Source organism: Pezoporus occidentalis, unplaced genomic scaffold, assembly GCF_034315485.1.
Source record: "Pezoporus occidentalis ecotype Australia unplaced genomic scaffold, CSIRO_AGI_Poc_V1 ctg18, whole genome shotgun sequence".
Lineage (NCBI taxonomy): Eukaryota > Metazoa > Chordata > Aves > Psittaciformes > Psittacidae > Pezoporus > Pezoporus occidentalis.
The window spans coordinates 8,904,769-8,922,647 of NW_026913640.1; the positions used below are offsets into that span (position 1 = coordinate 8,904,769).

A 17,879-nucleotide genomic window follows, 5' to 3' on the forward strand; every position below is an offset into this window, starting at 1 on the left:
TATTTATAGATGAGTGCATCTGATCTCCAGGTATTAGAATACATTATTTACCATTTCCTTGCATTTATTGGGACACATTTATCACTGCAGGCTTGCTTTTTTTTTTTTCTTCCATGAAGATGAAGGGCTTTAAAAGTAACTCTAAAGGAAGAGTAAAGTTAACTACAAATAATCTGAAGAATAAATTTGGACTAAGTTTTTTATAGTTTTACTTCTGCAGATCATTACAGTCTACTTGAAAATTCCATTTAATTAGGTGACTTTGTAAATATTGATGCTGAAGTCCAGATCTTTATTTGTCCACATCCACAAGATAGACTTTTTACATGGAGATTGTAAATATGCATTTGTATCAGTCAGTTCACAGACACTTTCTTGCAAGGTTTTAATGCTTAAGAGTGATGTTCATAGTTTTGCTTTGTAAGCTTTGTGCTATGATTTGATTTTACACTTCATACAAATGTTCTTAGAAATAAATGTGTAGTTCCAAAAGAAGTCACAGTAACAGTGAACTACTGTTTTAAAAAGGGAAAAATACCCCTGGCAAATAGGTAAAAAGATAGTGTTTGTTTTGATAGTATCGGGATTTTAGGTTAGATTGTTGTAGAGGGTTTTTTTTTTCTCCAGCACGTTAAGCCCACCACTACAACCAAAAGACCTGACCCCAAAAATCGTGTGGGACAGTGGGGAGCTGGACCATCTTCAGTAATGGAAATAACTTTCAGCATAGTGCCATTACAAAGCAAGTTACCCCTGTGACGAATTTAGTTGGTATTGGGCTGACTTGTGCAGGACCAGTAATTTTTACATTGATTTTTGCGGCAAACAAGTTCTGAGAGAATCTGTGTGCCTTGGTGTAGCATTTAACTGGATTTACAATGCTAAGTGCTGCTCATAAACTTTTCCATATGGAAAAAGAAAGGAATATTTTTAAATGTGTCTGCATGATGAGGATTGATTATGGCTTGTTGCCAGCTGTGCTAGGCCTTGTCATGTGCAGTTCAGATGAAGTGTACATTTTCAGCCCTTGAGATTGCAGAAAAAGACTTTTTTAAAATCTGTGACATTGTGGCATGAGTACTGGTGACTGCTTTCCATCTGTTGCTGAACCAGGTCCCGTGAATTAACTGGTAACATCAGTGTCCTACCAAAAAGAACAGGCAATCAAGTGATTAGCTCATAGAGTCTGCTTTGGAGCTAGGAGAACTTCGAAGGTGCAGCTGTAGTGCCACTGTAGTCTCTTGCTGACACCATGGAGGGCCCCCCTCTCTCCTTGCATTACACTCCCTAGTTGTACTGTCAGAGCTGACTCTGCCTGAAACTGGCTTAATACTATAGAGGCTTGATAGATGCAGCATCCTGGAAGCAAAGTGGGTGTATTTGTGTGAGACAGAGGATAAACCCTTGTTACAGTTGAAGGATAAATGAACACTACCTGTGTGTGGCCAGCTGGCTGAATTTAATTAGGTTGGAAAGCAAGCCAGTTGCATGTAATTGAGCACTGACTGCTTTTAGTTAATGGCACTACTACCAGCAGGAAGCACTGCCGTCATGATAGTCCTGCAGAGTACTTCTACCCTCTGAAAACAAAGGTTTAGCCACATATTGGAAGTTCAAATGTCTCTTTTTCCTTCTATATTTAGTCATTGAATGAATGATGCTAAAAAACAGTTTTAGGGTATATTTAACTGTAATTCTCTTAAATTTTAGCAGTCTTCTACCTGCTACATTAACATGCTTGTGGGTAGGTCAGAAGCATCTGTCTTGTGTATACCTTTGTTTTGGCTTAGTGCTATAGAGAGAGGTCCTGGAGTTTCTCATTATTAGAATCAAATGAGTTCTGCATTTCAAAATTGCAGGATTTTTCTCTGTTGCTTCTAATAATCTTGTTTAGCACTTCACATGTGCTACTGTATTGCATGGATTGTTTTTGCTAAGGAGATTGCAGTTGGCGTAATATGTATGATCCAGCTGAGGTCAGCAATTTTAGCAGCAATGTCTTGGGTGCAGTGCTTTCACTGACTGCTGTGGTATTTGTACTCGGGGCAAGTAATAAAGATGCAGTTTTGCATACCTGGAGATAATAATACTCTGTGGTGAATGGCCTGCTTACAATGATTAAAAGTAAGTTCCTACTAAAGTAAGTACAGTTGTGAAGAGAGGTGAGCGGGTGACTTTTGAAATAAAAATTAACAAGTTTCTTAGACTAGCAACATGTCATGTTTCTTGTAATTTTTGTATGTTGTCATGACTTAAAATGTACACTGGATTTGGAGGCATGTCATTTTCCATTATCAAATTTTGGATGCACGAAATCTTTCGGCACTGAGAAGGCTGGATTATTGTTGGGGGCAGGGGGAAACAACAGTGCATCAGCACCAGTCCTGAAGTTGTTTGTATTTCTTACATCTTTAAGCAGATGTAAACAGTGTATATATAATGAGACTTTTTTTCCATTTTTTATTACAAGAAAATGCTGTGAAGGCAATTTTACAAACCTGTTGAGTTTGATAATGGGTACTGGCAAGAATGGTATTTCTTAGCACAGTGTTATCATATAAATGATCTCCTCAAAAGATGTTTTAAAGCTTTTTTTTCTGCCTCTTACTGTGAATCAGAATTTTGGAGGAGGCTGATGTTGAGTGCCATCTCTAGTGTTGCTTTTAGACCTCAGACTAATGTAATATATATACAGTTACCATAATACTGGTATATTATGTTATGATCCCTAAAGAGCCAAGTTGCCTTATACAGCTGCCAGTTACTGCAAAATCACTTGAGATTTTTGCTTGTGGTGTGTATACTGCATATATTTGCTATATGAACACTTCAGTTCCTGTACAGAAATCGTACAGCTATGTTTAGCTCTAAAGTTCAGGCTTCTCAAATACGTGAGGCAGATTGTGCAATGCAAAATATCAGAGATTAACGAAAATCTGTTTAAAAGCAGATGATTGAAATAAATGTACAGTCTCAAAGAATTTTTTTGTATTATTTCAAGTATTGGAAGTCTTGTACATTTGGCTTTTTAAATATTGTAAATTGTTTGTTTATTATTGTAAAAAATTCAGATAGGACAGCTCTAAGTATAGATTGTTTTGCATAGATGCGTTTAGCCCAGCACCTGCTGGTAACCAAGGCCCTCCTCCAATGATGGGTATGAATATGAACAACAGAGGAACTTTACCTGGCCCTGCAATGGGTCCTGGTCCTTCCATGGGACCAGAAGGAGCTGCAAATATGGGAACACCAATGATGCCAGATAATGGAACAGTGGTAACGTATCACAAATTTAATTACTTTGAATAGCTGTCATGTCTCATGGCCAATTTTTGTTACCAAAGATATTTTCACACTGAGTGAGCACATGTTACATATTTTGAAACTGTTAAAAGCACTTGATAAAACTTGTTATGTAAATGACTACAACAGAAAAGGAAATCTTTACTTGATATTACTATGAAAATCCTACTTGGGAGCAAGGCGAATTCTTTGATCAGTAACCAGACTTTAAATAGAGATTAGAATGTATAGCACACATGGGAGAATTTTGCCTGTATGACCTGTTAAGAAAAAATCATTTCTGTGAAATGAAGAAGGAACAACTTATCAGAGTAATGTGTAAATTTAGGCATTGGCTGTTTCTGTGAAACTAAATTCAGTGTATTAGCTTGTTGAGTTTTTCAATGAACAGTTCAATGTCGGAAGCTGTGTAGTGTGAAGATATCTTTGTGTAAACTGTTTAATTTCTTAAAGCAACTTTAGTGGGTTTTGAATTTCCTTTCTAACACCATTGAAAGCATGAGATTATGACAGTAATTATGCCACTTAGAAAATAAGTGTGCCAGCAGCTGTTAGGGGTAACTGTCATATCAGCAGAGGAAAAACAGTATTGCCCAGTAGCCAAGGGTGATAGGGAATGTCTTGTATACATCTAGTATTTTTTATTAACAGCAGATACGCCATTGGGATGCAGTTAAAGTACTAGCCATTTTTTGCTCTATTCTCATAGCCACCACTTTTCCTGCCTGTAATGTCTTATGTAGAAAAACAACTGTATAATTTTTAATCTTTTTTTTCACACATTTTTCAGTATTATTCTGGAAATAGATATTGGGATGTTCTAGTGGTGGTGTGATACAAATGAGTATAAACAGCAATTGCATTATAGTTCTATTGGAACACAAGCATTTTGTAGCTATACTTTTATATATGCCTTTTCAGCAGTACCTGTCTGCGATTGAGTAATCTGTATAATGAAGTTCGGACAAAGCTCTTCATTCCTTACAGAAAAATTAGGTTTTGATTAAGCAAATAAAAAATATGTATTATTATACATAATGAGTCTGGTCTTTACCAGTTGAAGGAGAAGATCTCACTTCACATCATAAGCGAGCTCATTTTATCACTTGTATCATTTCTTGTAGAGCAGGGGGGAGGGGAAGGGGGATGCTTTTCACAAAATACTGTTTTCAGAGATGCTTTTTCTGGAGACCGCTCTGCACTGGTGTCCTGGAACATTCTCCTGTGATTATACAGGCATGGAAAAAGAGGTATAAGGAAAAGAAACATGTTATCTTAAATCATGGTATCTATCTCAAACTGTTGTTTTTCTACATAAAGTCATTCCAGGTATGGAAATGTAGGGAATATACTGACAACTCAAAGTGCATGTTTAAGTTTTTTTTAATACCATTTTCTTCTGCATGCTACTGAAGGACAAATAAGATACTTGCTTTGTGTTGGGTTTTGTTTGTTTGTTTTGTGGGATTTTGTTTGGGGGATTGTTTCTTGGGTTGTTTGGGTGGGATTTTTTGTTTGTTTTCAGTTTGGACTTTCGGACATCTTTAATTTGGGGAGCAGGCCCCTAATGAAAGGCACAGCCAAAAGGTGTTTTTGCTGTTGTTGGCAAGACGCTTTAAAGATCCCTTGAAGGCTTTCTAAGTAAGCCCTGTAAGAGTTAACCTCAGTTTCCACTGAAGGAAATGGAGAATATGCTTTATAGACCAGAAATACAGTTTATAATTTTTTTTAATTTTAATTTTATGTTCTTCAGAAGTCTTTTAGGGGAAGGTTGGCGCAATCTCAGTTTTGTTCCACTGCAGTCTTTTGAAACATAGTCTTTGAAAATAACATTTGAAGAACAGCTCTTCCTTCTGCATCCCCCCTTTTTGTTGTAGGTAAACAATAGGTAAACCTCTGGAGAGAGGGGTCCTTGGTGGAAAGAGGATTTGACTTTTTGTCCACAAGTCAAATGATAAAAATTATTAGGAGTATGTCATAAGCTCCTATTTGCTGAAGTTCAGCTCCATCACTAACAAGCTGGCATGAGTTAAAGATAATATTTTAAATAATTTTTAACCAGTGCTACAGCTTTTAAGGTACTCTGGGGCAGTAGTAGATATTTATGCAGCTGTTAACGTTTTTAGTATGCAAAGTCAACTTTTAAACATTGCACGTATATACAAGCATGATTTAAGGTGCGTTTGTTTTTATATAGATATAACGCTGTTTTAAAATTTTATATATATATATATGAATTAGCAGACTCTAGAACTGTTGAAGTCTGTTACTATTACTGGAGTTAGACTTTCAGAAGAATTCTTCTCTGATTCAGGCATATAAAGTGCTAGTGTTGAATGTTCTTGTTGAACTCTGAATACCTGGGTAGTTAAGGTAGATCTCTGTACAAAAGGAATTTCTTCTGAAAGCATAACTGTCTTCAATCAGGTGAATGATGAATTATTTCAAGATGTGATTGTACCATATATTAGTGCTTTTAATGGTTGGTTTGTTGGGTTAATGTTTTAAATTTTATCATGTGGGGTTCTGTTCTTAAACACTTTCATGAATACTGAACTGTAAATGCTCAGATGCATGTTTTCTGGTTTATCTCTTAATTGCTATAGCCAAATACATGTGTGTAAGCACATATACATTTATTGGTATTAGGCACAGATCAAAGGGAACTAAATGTTGAACATTAACTGGATTTTCATCTTGTATTGATACTGCAGATTAAGCTTTAGATACGTATCAATTTTTTTGGAAACTAAGCATAGTCCAGTTATGGATTTTGTCACTAGTTGTGTCAGTTTATTTGGACTGTGTTTTAAAAGTCTAACTGAAGATTTGTAAAGTGGCATGCAAAATGATGAGTAATATGGCTGGAAATACCCATAGGTATCTGGGTATTTATGTATTTGGGTTATATTAGTATTGAAAGAATAAACATACAGTTTCTAGAAATACAAAAAATAAATACAAAAGCTGAGTGGGGTGATTTTTGTTTTTGTAATTTGACAATGTTTCTGTGATGTATTTAAGGGGGAAGCATTGTAGTATGTATCAAAGGCAGAACAGGGCTCAGGTATACAGTTACTGTTTGCTGTCTGTTACATAGAGAATATATATTGCTTCAGATGTGCTCGAAAGGATGAAGTTACATTTGACACCAGAGTTGGTCTTAAGTTTTTAATTTACTTTACAAAGTTGGAGCATAACATAAGCACTCTTTAATTTCCAGCTCTTTTTCCATAATAACTAATTAAATTGCTCCTTTCTTCCCTTTATGTGTGATCCTGATTCTGCTGGACTATCTGCTGAACTTCATGACAACATCACTTGTGGTTTTTGTTGTAACTCACATTTGGCATGGTTCCAAATGGACTTGTATTAGCATAATGAGAGATTCCCTCAAGGAGGTCCATCACAGATGGGTTCACCTCTGATTAGTAGAACGGGCTCTGAAACTCCTCAGCCGCCAATGAGTGGTGTAGGTGCCGTGAGTGGTGGACCTGGTGGCTTTGGTAGAGGAAACCCAGGGGGCAACTTTGAAGGACCTAACAAGCGTCGCAGATACTAAAACTTACTTCATTCCTTACTGTTTAGAATTCCAGTAAAACTATACAGTGATATGCCTTTACAATTTTAGCTGTTATCTGGAAACGGTTTTATTGTTATTGTAGTCTTTAAGAAAACCCCAACAGTTTCTTTTGTAAAACTTTTTTTGTATTCAGTCATAGGCTTTGTAGTATAGAGCAGAAATGATGCGGATCATTATGTAAGGCAATGTGTTTGTTAGCAAAATACAATGTGTGACTATGCTGTAAAACGTGCAGTTATCTGATTGCAATAAAATATAAAAATAACTTGAAAGGATTTTGGGAATGTTATTACTAATACTGGGTGAGAATAATTTTATGCTTAATTATAAGTGGCATCATTTTCATTCTTAGGTAGTTTCTGCTATGTATCAAAGTTCTCTTCTTAATTAGTGAATCTGTTTAGTTAAACTGCATGTTGCAGTACATACCATGAACAATTTACAACACAACTGCTTTTGTTTGAAGAGCATCAGATTTTATATAAAGTGTTTTTAAGGGTACTGTGTCCTTGCATCTTGGTCTCCCTTTGCAAACTTAGTCACAAGAAGCTTATCAATGGAGTGTATCTGTTACCCACATTACGAGAATAACTGGGGGGGGACGGGACACACACACATTGGAAAAAGAATCTGAACGTATGTGTATTTTACTCATAACAGTATGAATGAGTTTACCTAAACCATAGTTCTACAGAAGAAAAAACTTGTAACATCTGTGTGTTCTACTGATTGTTGATTGCCATTGCAAAGAAGGAGACATTTGTGCAAGCTGGTTTAAAGCCTTTCACTGTGTAATGCATTATTATAGGTATGTTTCCCCCAATGTGGTTTGAATAGAAATAAGTCTGTTACCAATGATTAACTGTTTTAATTAGGAGGCAAGTATGTGTTGTCCAGTTAAAATAATTGTTCACTATAGTAGAGTAATATGCATTTAAAAGGACTGCACATGAATATTCTTGATATTTTACAGAAGGATGAATTTGAAAAATATCCATTGCCAACATGTCTCAGGCTAGATTTGCTGGTTGAGTTTTAAGATAAAGATGATCAGGCTGTCAAGAAGCTTGTTATGATTCAGATTTTGTAAGTCATGGAAGATGATGGAAAAGACCTATTGGTTCTATTCCTGTACTGGCAAGAGAGTAGGGATATTTTTGGTTATTACTGCTTTTTTTTTTTTTTCCTGTGTGCGGTAGTTGTGAGATTAGTGTTCTGTTTTTATCAGTTCACTCATGTTTATTCAGAAATAGAAATTACTAAAATTCATCTGCATGGATTGTGACACTGAATTGCTTAAAACTGATCTGAGATAACCTGGTGCCCTAGTTACATCAAAATGGTATGTACATAGCTCAAAGCATGGGATGCAAGCAGCAGAGAGCATATGTGTGTTACTGCTTAGTGAATATTGCAGTGGTGATCCTGGTGAATTTGAATTGTGAGCAAATGGGTGACAGTAAAATTGTGGCATTGCTGGCATTTTGGAAGTACTGTTATTTAAATTGCCAGTGTTATATGGGTTTAAGAGGTTGTTTTCATACGGTTCAGGAGTTATCAACTGTGTAAGTCCTCACTTGTGACATCTGTAACTGCTAAGCATTTTTGTTCTAGCCTGTCTTTAATGTTGTCCTTTTTTCCTTGACTTGAGATACATGCCACACTTCATAGTTTGTAATGCAGTAGTGAGTAAGATATGAAGGCTGAAATATTCTTTTCCCTCTTTGATAGATATGCCATGTTACAGCACTTGTTCTTCCAAAACAACTCCAACCCTGCAACTGGTTTTACTTAACATACCTTTCCTAAAACTCTGTAATTGGGAAAATTGCCTCCCCCCCCACCTTAAATGTGAACTAGTGTTTGTATATAGCAACTGCGTAAGGGCTGTGCTTTGGTGTACTGCATTCACTTGAAAATGCAGTTTACATTGGTGTCTAGTAAGGTGTTTAAATATTAGATTACTTTTGTCTCAAATTTTCTGCTCTTTTTGAGGGGGTTGAGAAAGTATAGGAGTGGGTAGTTCTAAACTGTCAAGCTGTAAGGGGAAAATGTTTGAAATATAACTTGCAAATAGATTCAAGATGCTTCTTCAGTTTTTCAAAGGAAAAGGCTGTGGCATTCAGGCCTTTTGGCTAACTCCTATATATTTGTTTAGATACATACACCCTCAGTCTTGTAATATGTCAGTATGCTTCAGAAGTATATTAAACATACCAAACCTTCAAGAAGTGGTTCATTCTTGCCTTGCCAGCCTTATGCTATTTCAAGTATATGTTGCATTTTTGCTAGTATGTCTGTATTTGAAAGTTACTGTAGAGCTTAATTAATACTAGTGATTTTCATTCCATAGTTGTGAGCTACCCTGTAGAACTCTGACTTGGCTCTGCTGCGTAGTAGCAGTGGGTTTGTTTGCTGTCCTTATTGCAGAAAATCACCTAGTCTCTTTAAATATCCATTAACCAAGCTTATAAGTCCTAAAAAATAAATACTGAAATATTGAATTTGGGCACACTTTCAAGATTCACTGCAGAATGCCTTTTGTAGCTGATTACAGGTTGCCAAATTCTGCTCTTAATAAAAGCTTCCGTAGGGCTGCCTGGCCATATTGATTGTATACAGCTCAACTATAAAGGCAGTGACTTTTGTTTTGCCATAATTGGCAGTAACTGACTCTAGCTATGCGATAAACATATAATTTGGTTAAGAAAGGAATGATTCCAGTTTGTTTCTTAAAAATGGTATCTAGATGGAACCAGGCAGCATTTTCACTTGAAGGTACTGCCCATGTGCTGGAAGTGATTAATTTTTCTTGTTCCTCATCTGACCAGTCAGTTCAACATTTTTTCTGTGTACAAATGTACTGAAGTTCTTAACTGTGGTCACTTTGACTAAAAAGCACAGTAGAGTTCTGGCTTTCTGCTACATGCTGAGGGAAAACAAGTAAGCTTGGAAAGGGTGTGACTACAATGCACTTACTTTTGAATGTGACTTTTGGTTGAACTTAGATTTTTACATCACTCCTGAAATTTCAATCTAAACTGCTTGATTTTCATGTGAAACGCAATTTTAACACTTAAATATAGCAAAGCTTTACTGTTACTTTTGAAGGGAGAATATGCTTTGAAGTGAGATGTTCAGCAAATGAGTGGTGTGCTCTGGTGGCATGAAGCTCAGTTTGCTTAAGCACGTTGTAGGAGCTAAGTTTTTTGCAAACTTACAAATTTTTGTATAAAAGGTTGGATTTTAATTTTTCCTTTCCCAGTGACAAGTCAAAATAAACTGTAACTACACTACTAAAACAGCAGGGAATGCTCCATAGCAACTGGTGGAGTCAGTTTACATTGGACTGCAATTGTGAAGGGATTCTCAATCCCATTCATGAGGCTTGAAGTGGTGTGTGTTCATAGGTGACTTTACGGATCCTGCATCCAGCATCTCTTGTGTATGGAGAATTATCCCCCCAAAATTTGCTTTCTTAAAAATTAATGAAATGTGAGGAGGAGTGACAAAAAATTCGCAATACCTGATGTCAGGTATGATTTTTCCTGTTAGATTGGCGTTTTGTTGCCCTTTGGGATATACTGTAGAATATATTTAGTCTTAGTAGGTGGTCTCACCAGTTTGGCATTTTGCTGTTATGAAGAAATATGCGGTGGTGTTTTGGAGTTTTTCCAGATAAAATAGTTTGAAATTCATAGCTGTTGGTATTTCAGGTTTTTATGGTAATCCATGAAGTAGTGGAGTTTATAAAAATTACCTGTTTTCAAAATGTAAGTTGTAGAATACATAAACTGAATATTAAATTTTCATTAAAACAATACTTCAGGTTATTTAAAATGTGTGGAAAGAAACCCTCAATGTGTTCATTTTCAATGGGATAGATTTAATAGGTCTTTTCCATCTCGAACTTCCTTAAATTGAGACTTTGACATATTCATATTAATGACCTCAGTCTGTCTTCTAAAAGCAGCAAGGTTTCTTCAGAAGAGCATTTTAGAACAGCAACCTTTCCTTCCTAATTTGAAGGAACAATTCAGAAAAGCTTGGAGTTCACAAATAAGCGTAGTATACTTCCAGGTAAAACCATTTAAAAAATGCTTTCATATAGTGATTATTTTATACCCACATCACATTAAAAGAAAAAAACATCTTTATGTGAGTACGTAAGTGTGGGTAAGAACTAACTGATTTGTATGGATTCCCCCAAATAGAGGACAAAATGCTCATAATGAGGTATGAGATTCAAAAGGACCTTAACTGTGTTATTGCATACACATGTTGGTGAGGTTTTTCCATTTTTTTTTGGTGAATGGTTTGTCTAGAGCTTGTATTGTTCCCAGTTTTACTAGTGTGCTTTTATGTCTTAATTTCTGTAGAGTAACGCCTAGCTGTATAATTGGATTGAATTTACATGCTAACTGTATGCGGGACGTGAAGTGCTTGACTTGAAAGAAGCACAGTGAGAATAAAGATAATGTTCTTGCCTTGAATTTCTCAGTAAAAAAAAAAATTGTGTAGAACCTTGAGAATAAGTGTGAAGGGTCTTGTATGTAAATGGAAAAAAGATGGGGGAGGGGGAATAAAGGGGGAATAAAGTAATAAAAATGGGAGATACATGGTTTACTTTTCTATCTCCAGTAGCTTCACAAAAATAAAGCTTGTTGTACATGAAAACCGTTAACTAATTTTTAATGGAAAATACAGAAGTACCAGTTACATGAATGACTTGGGTGTTTTAAACTTTGAGTTTAGTGGGGTGCAGATGGCCAAGGACAAAAAAAAACTGAAATGAAGTAATATTCTAAAAATATTTTAATATTCATGGATTGTAAGGTGGGGTCACTGTAGTTGGATGTTTCTCCTGTGGTGGTGGTGTGAAATCGTTCTGTAGAACTTGATTTTTGTGACTGAATACAGCAACTGTATACAGCATACGCACCTCATGTTGTTGTAAGTACAAAGCAGCTGATTTTAACATCGTTAGCCTTTCATCAAACCCGTGACAATCTGGTCTTGCATTTGTGTCTCATAACCAGAGAAGCATCAAACAGAAATTGTTTAGTAATTGTGTGATAGGATTAAGGTATTTTCATTAGGTTTTTCCCTTAATTTCACTGTATGTATTTATGTGAAAGGGAGAAAAAAATTATTTTCAGTGACTATTTGGGGAAAAAAGCCCACCAAAAAAAAACAACAAAAAAACCACAAAAAAAAAAAAAAAAAAAAAAACCAAAAAACCAACAACTAACCAACAAAACACTCCTCCCTAAATAGCCCCCCCATTGCCAACCCCTGCCAAGCAAAACAGATTTTCCTTCATTAAATAACCACATATGCTTAAGCAGGGTAGGAAACCACAAATATGTAAGCAATTTGGAAGAGGAAATGTAATAAATCTAAAAAGTTGTAAACCCTACGATGATTTATTGTAACTTTCTTTGCAGCTGTTTGCTCTTAGTGTTTAGGGCATTTTAATGTTTCTTTAAAAAAAAAAAGGTTTTTACCATTCATTATTTGCTGTAAAAGGATTTATTTTGCAGTGCTTTTACTAAGTTTTACATATTTTTATTTAGTGAAAACTGCAGGAAAGAAACCTACATAAATCAGCTGTCACAGTACTGTAGAATGCAGCTGTGAACTGCTTGCAGGAGGTGGTCTTTCAAGTTGCCTACAAATTATTTAATGTATGCTAAATGGAAAAGTTGGAATCTTTGTGTGTAAAATAATAATGCAGTACATGCATTGCTGCAGATAGGCATAGCCCTTTGCCCTCATTGCTGCTTGGTCGTGCTTCCTGCCTGCTTTTGTGCCACCCTTGCATCTCTGTGCCCATGCAGCGAGCAGGGTAAAAAAATCCCGATGAAAATTCTGCTCTATTCTGCTCATTTCATTGTGGAAGGAAAGAACACCAAGGAGTGGGCAGTACAAGACTTTTCTTGGCTGTGTGGATTTAGGTTAGTTTGGGCTGACTCTACATGCCACGTAGAGAGTGTAGTTGCACATACTTTCTCCCAAAGTGAGTTTGGATGACTTCTCAGTACTTCTTAGAAATACATAATTTAGAACAAACAGAGAAGAACTGTGCTGAGGGCTTTAAGATGTCTGAATAGCACAGTTGTGTTTTACATTCTTAGTGATGACTCAAGCGGACAAGTATTTGAAGTAATGAAGAAAACCCCATACTCTAAAATGTTGAGCCAAATTATATGTGAGCTTGATCTGTCCACTTTCTGCAGTTGCCAAGAAGGTTGCATGCAAGCCAGTAAAATATGGAAAATAGTGTTCTTCACAATTTCTCCAGGACAGATGATATACACAGTTGCTTTAGAGAAGCAAGACTGTTCAAGTGTACTTTTTCTTGGAAAAAAAATATGTACCACAGTTACAAGATGTCTTTTAATATGCTAACTTTCTCATTCTTTGATACAATAGCACTGCGTTGTTCCATATATTATGCTCCACTTTTAAGGGACAGAGCATATGAAAGGTAAGCTGCAGCTCCAGTTTTTAATCATCTTCATGTCAAAAGCCTTTTCCAGAAGGCACAGAAGGAAGAAAATTAATAAAGAAACAGTAGTTCATCTGCAGTTTTGTTGTAGTGTGGAATGTTCTGCTTCTAGAACTTCCAGCATTTTATCAGTAGCAGTTCCACATCTGACATTTTCAGAACCAGAGCTGTGCCAAATAATACAAATGAAGTTTCTGCCTTAGTTTATGAAGAGTGTAACCACTACATTTCAAAACCTGAATGTTCAGATTTTTGAAAGGAAATGTATGAAATAATTGTCTTACTGACTTACTGGTTTAAAAATGAAAAACATCACCTTGGCAGTTGGGATGGTTGTGCTTTTATACCCATTTTTGTGTATGTGCTGGTTTATCATTGCCATGTATAGTTTTGCTTTATCATTGCTTTGTATAGTTTTTGTAACACCACTTCATGCATGTTCCACATCATTCTTGCATCGTAGCTGTGTACAGTTTCATATTTTATTCACACTGCTGAATGTGAATGTCTGTAGAAGGGGGTACTAGAGCATTTGTTTGGTATTATGTAAACTTGGGGGGGGAGGGGGTATTAGTTGCTAAGCTTGCTTTATGTTTTGTGTTCACTCTGCATGTCTAGTGCAGCATAGGCTTTTTCCATTACAAATGGGGAAAAAAGTATCAAGTTATGAAGATGTGCTTCTTAGGAAAGTCAACATAAGTCTGGGATGCCTCTTACAGTTTCCAAAATGACAGCTGGCTCAGGAGAATAAAATCACTTTATATACTTTCATGTATGATTGCTTCTAGATTTTTTTACCTGCTTGTGGCTCACTTCAGTATTAATGGTAAAGATAAAAAAATAGTTCCGTTTCCATGGATAATCTGGTTTAAATCACAAGTATGTGTACAAGACAGTAAATTAATCACAACTGACTTGATGTTTACTCTGAATAGTATTGTAACTCCCCAAGTTGTATTAAACATAAAAAAAATAAAATTAGTTTGAGTTTCATCATTTTTGAAGTGAAGCTTTAAAAATTATATTGAGTATTGAAAGCCAGACCACAGGAGGGTGGTGTGGGGGGATGTGTGGGAGGGGTGGAGGGAAATGCAAATCATGCATTCTGAGCTGTGTTATGTTACTGGACATGCATCTTTTTAAATTGGGGCTACTGTGCAAAACATTGCTATAAACACTTAACAAGAAATGTTGTCTTATTTTACCCAGTTATAAGTTTCAATTCATTGTTGGCATCTTAAAATAGAATAGGTTAGGTTAGGCAGATATACTTTACTGTGGATATTGGCATGTATTATGGATTCATCAGAAATAGGATAATTTGAGTGATGATAGTTACTGAAGACTGAATACATTGTGCCTTTAAGCCTAGCTGGGTAAAAGCTGATCTTTAACATTATTCTTACTATGTTGGAAATGAATTATTTCATGTATCTTTTTCTTCTTCCAGATAACCATAAACCTGAATTTCCCAAATGTCTGATAGTTTTGGAAAATACGGATTTTAAAACTATGCCTAGAATCTTAATACTACACATACACTTCTGCTTTATTGCTGTAGTAGTGACAGAAGTACTCGGGGTTTGACAGTCTTCATCTAGATTTTTGGGGGGATGGTAAGGGATTGATTATTCTAGGCTGCTTAATTCTTGAGGTCTCAGGTAGGAAAACTGGTAATGTAGAATCTTCATATTGATATAAAAAAAAATCAAAATTGTTAAAAAAAATCTGGTATCTTTGAAACTGCCCACTGTCAAGGAAGCTGAATGGTGTATCTTTGAAAGAAGGTGGGAAAGCTTTATTTTACTAGAGGTGTTACGTATTTATGAAGTATTTGAACTCTAAACCTTTCACTGGTCTCGTATTGAGGGCATTGTGACTCAACCCTAAATTTATTAGCATTATGGTGACAATTCTGCAAGCTTCTGCAAAGCTTTAGAAGTTATGTGAGTAGTAAGACGTACTGAATATAGGATTGGGTCAGATCATTCATCTTTGAAGACTTTCTAGCCTGCTTCTGGGTATCCTTATGTATTCCATTTAGGACTTTGTTTCCTGTTCTGTATTCCAGGTTCTCTTTAACGTTTCCTGATGATGTGAAAAGATAAAACTTTATCAGGGGGTTGTAATACTAAACTTGATGGAAGTGGGTTAAAGGAAATGATCATATGTCAGAGACACAGTAAAAACAAAAAACAGTTATTCATATGATTTGGCAAGTCATTGCATACCTCTCCATATGTGTTCTGCTAGTACATGAATATCACGTATATATTCTTAACCTAATATGTTGCTGAAAAGATTTATGGCTCTTCCTGAGGGGAAGAAAGAAAACTTTGGTCTGGGTTAATTTAATATTAAAATTTCTTTTGTATAAATTAGTTGACAGTAATTGACAGAATGCATGACAAAATAATGAATGGGTACCTTTTCTTGACTCACAGGTGTGTAGAAATACTAATACGGAAAAGTGGATAAGTACTCTTCATGTATTTACAGATAGGGGAGGTAGTAATGTGGAAAAGAATGAAGATGTGGTTTGACCTCATCTTTCAGAATCTCTTCTAAAAATCTGGAAGCTGCCATAGGATTAAAACCCTCCAGTATGACTTGATAAACTTATCTAGGTAAAACCCATCTAAAATTCTTAAATATTCTTTCAGAGTTCTGCTATAAATGAAACTATTTTAATGTAAAAATGCAAATAATACATGCTTTAGTAGGCAAAAGAAGTCTAAAAGCCTGTGTTTCATTAAGATCAGTTGAACAGTAATGTAATTGGGGAATTACCTATATTTTCTAATTTTTTTTTGGTCTACATAAAGGAACAGAGGCGGGACATTTAATGACATGCAGGGAAAGGCTAAGTATATGAGTCAAATTGTGCTGAGAAAGAGCTGCAGCTCAAATATGTATAACTTAGTGTTCCAATAGAGGCTTCCATTAGAGGCCTTCTGCCAAGATTCGAGAGCTCCTGGATAAATGTAATTGCTGGCAAAAACATGGTTCTGCACTAATTGCAGGAAAATGAGATCTTTGCCTTGATTGTGACATAGATCTGAGTGGTTGAACGCTTAGTACCTGAGGTTGCTTGTCTGCTGATAAGGTACATCTACAGCTCCAGGACTGTCAGCCTTCCCAGGACTTGGAATATTATAGTGTCTTTGGTTGTTCTGGCAGTTACTTTACCTGCCTCAGTTAATGAAGTTCCTTTATGGCTACAAAGGTGCTTTTCAAAGTCTTCATCTCTTCTCCTCACCTAATTTCAGTTGCACAGTGGTAGCTGCTGCAGTTGGGGTTTGAGGGTGGTCTGGCACTTAAATCAGTATTTGCTCCTCCCAGCTACAGTGATCTTAGTTTACTCCTTTTCAGTTATTGCAGTGCACTCCCAAACATTAATTTCCCTGAATTACAGATGTGGTATTCTCAGCCAGGCATTGATTTGAGCCAAGGCGTAAGAAATAGTATATACAAGCTTTCAAAAAATGCAAACTGGTTACATCCAGATTCCTTTGATAATTCAAGATTTGTTATGGAAAGTGAATGTTGGATGATTATTTCAGTCTGATTCCCTCATTTTGTAATAAAGAAGCAAAGACCTGGTTTTACCTCAGTGTGCTGAGGTTCATCTTTAAGCTACTGGAATATCTGCATTTATTTTAGCTTGCACATGGTGTAAAATAGAATCACTCAAAATTCATGCATAAATATACCCTGTCAGAGCATACTCAGCAATCAGATGATGATCAGATGCAAAATTTTGCAGAACTCTGTGAAAGTAAGTTGGTGGAAAGTTGTAAAATAAGATGGAAATGAAGTTAAGAGAAGGCAAGAACAAGGTTGAGCAGAATAGGAGAGCAGACTGAGCTCTTTTTAAAATGCTCTGTAAAAAGTAGTGAAAGAATCTGGTAACATGTAATTGTTCTCTTAACCTTTCAAAGAAATTGATGTATCATTCACTATACAGAACTTCGTTTTGAAATGTGGACTTTGTTGGAGAAGCTGCTGCTTGCTTATACAGAATTTCTTTTTCAAAGCGTAGCAAATAATATTTATAGTGTGTTAAGAGTGAGTGGTTTTTCCTTGTGTACATCAAAAGCCACAAACAGGTAACATAAATAACAACTTACATGTTGTAGCTTGTGTTCATAACCATTTTCTTGTTAATGTGTTGATATTTACAAATTGGACACCTGACATAATTTTGATAACTTATTTTTAAATGCATATTTTCAATGTGAGAATTGTAGTATGACCTTACATCTTGAAATCTGAATGAAATGTGAAAAATAGTGCCAACAGTGAGTCACTTTGATTTGAAATACTTTAGTCTTGAATGTGATGCCAACTAATTGTATGTAAGATGATAACAAAAGGAAGTTCACTCTTTTCGTGCCCTGTGGTCTTGGTTTAGTCCTGTGCAAACATGGTTTCATCATTAGGCCTTTGTACTTCGTTCTCAAGTGAAGAAAGTTGTAGTCA

General features: G+C 35.8%; 1 protein-coding gene across 8 annotated transcripts in view; it reads left to right on the top strand.

Annotated features, from left to right (window-relative positions):
• Positions 1-17,879, top strand: part of PSPC1 (paraspeckle component 1) — a 53,249-nt gene that overhangs the window by 28,629 nt on the left and 6,741 nt on the right. For 2 of the 8 annotated variants that reach the window (XR_009964135.1, XR_009964137.1), the window contains one exon: positions 3,107-3,276. The exons of 2 other annotated variants lie outside the window; for them this stretch is intronic. Coding sequence is in view for 3 of the 6 variants with exons in the window: in XM_062615277.1 (XP_062471261.1) it covers positions 3,107-3,276; positions 6,680-6,865 (356 nt within the window). In the remaining 3 variants the exon portion in view is untranslated. Of the gene's footprint in view, positions 1-3,106; positions 3,277-6,679; positions 7,159-13,125; positions 13,785-15,468; positions 16,451-17,879 lie in introns of those variants that run through there. 4 more of the 8 variants (XR_009964136.1, XM_062615277.1, XM_062615282.1 and 1 more) reach the window with 4 other exon arrangements.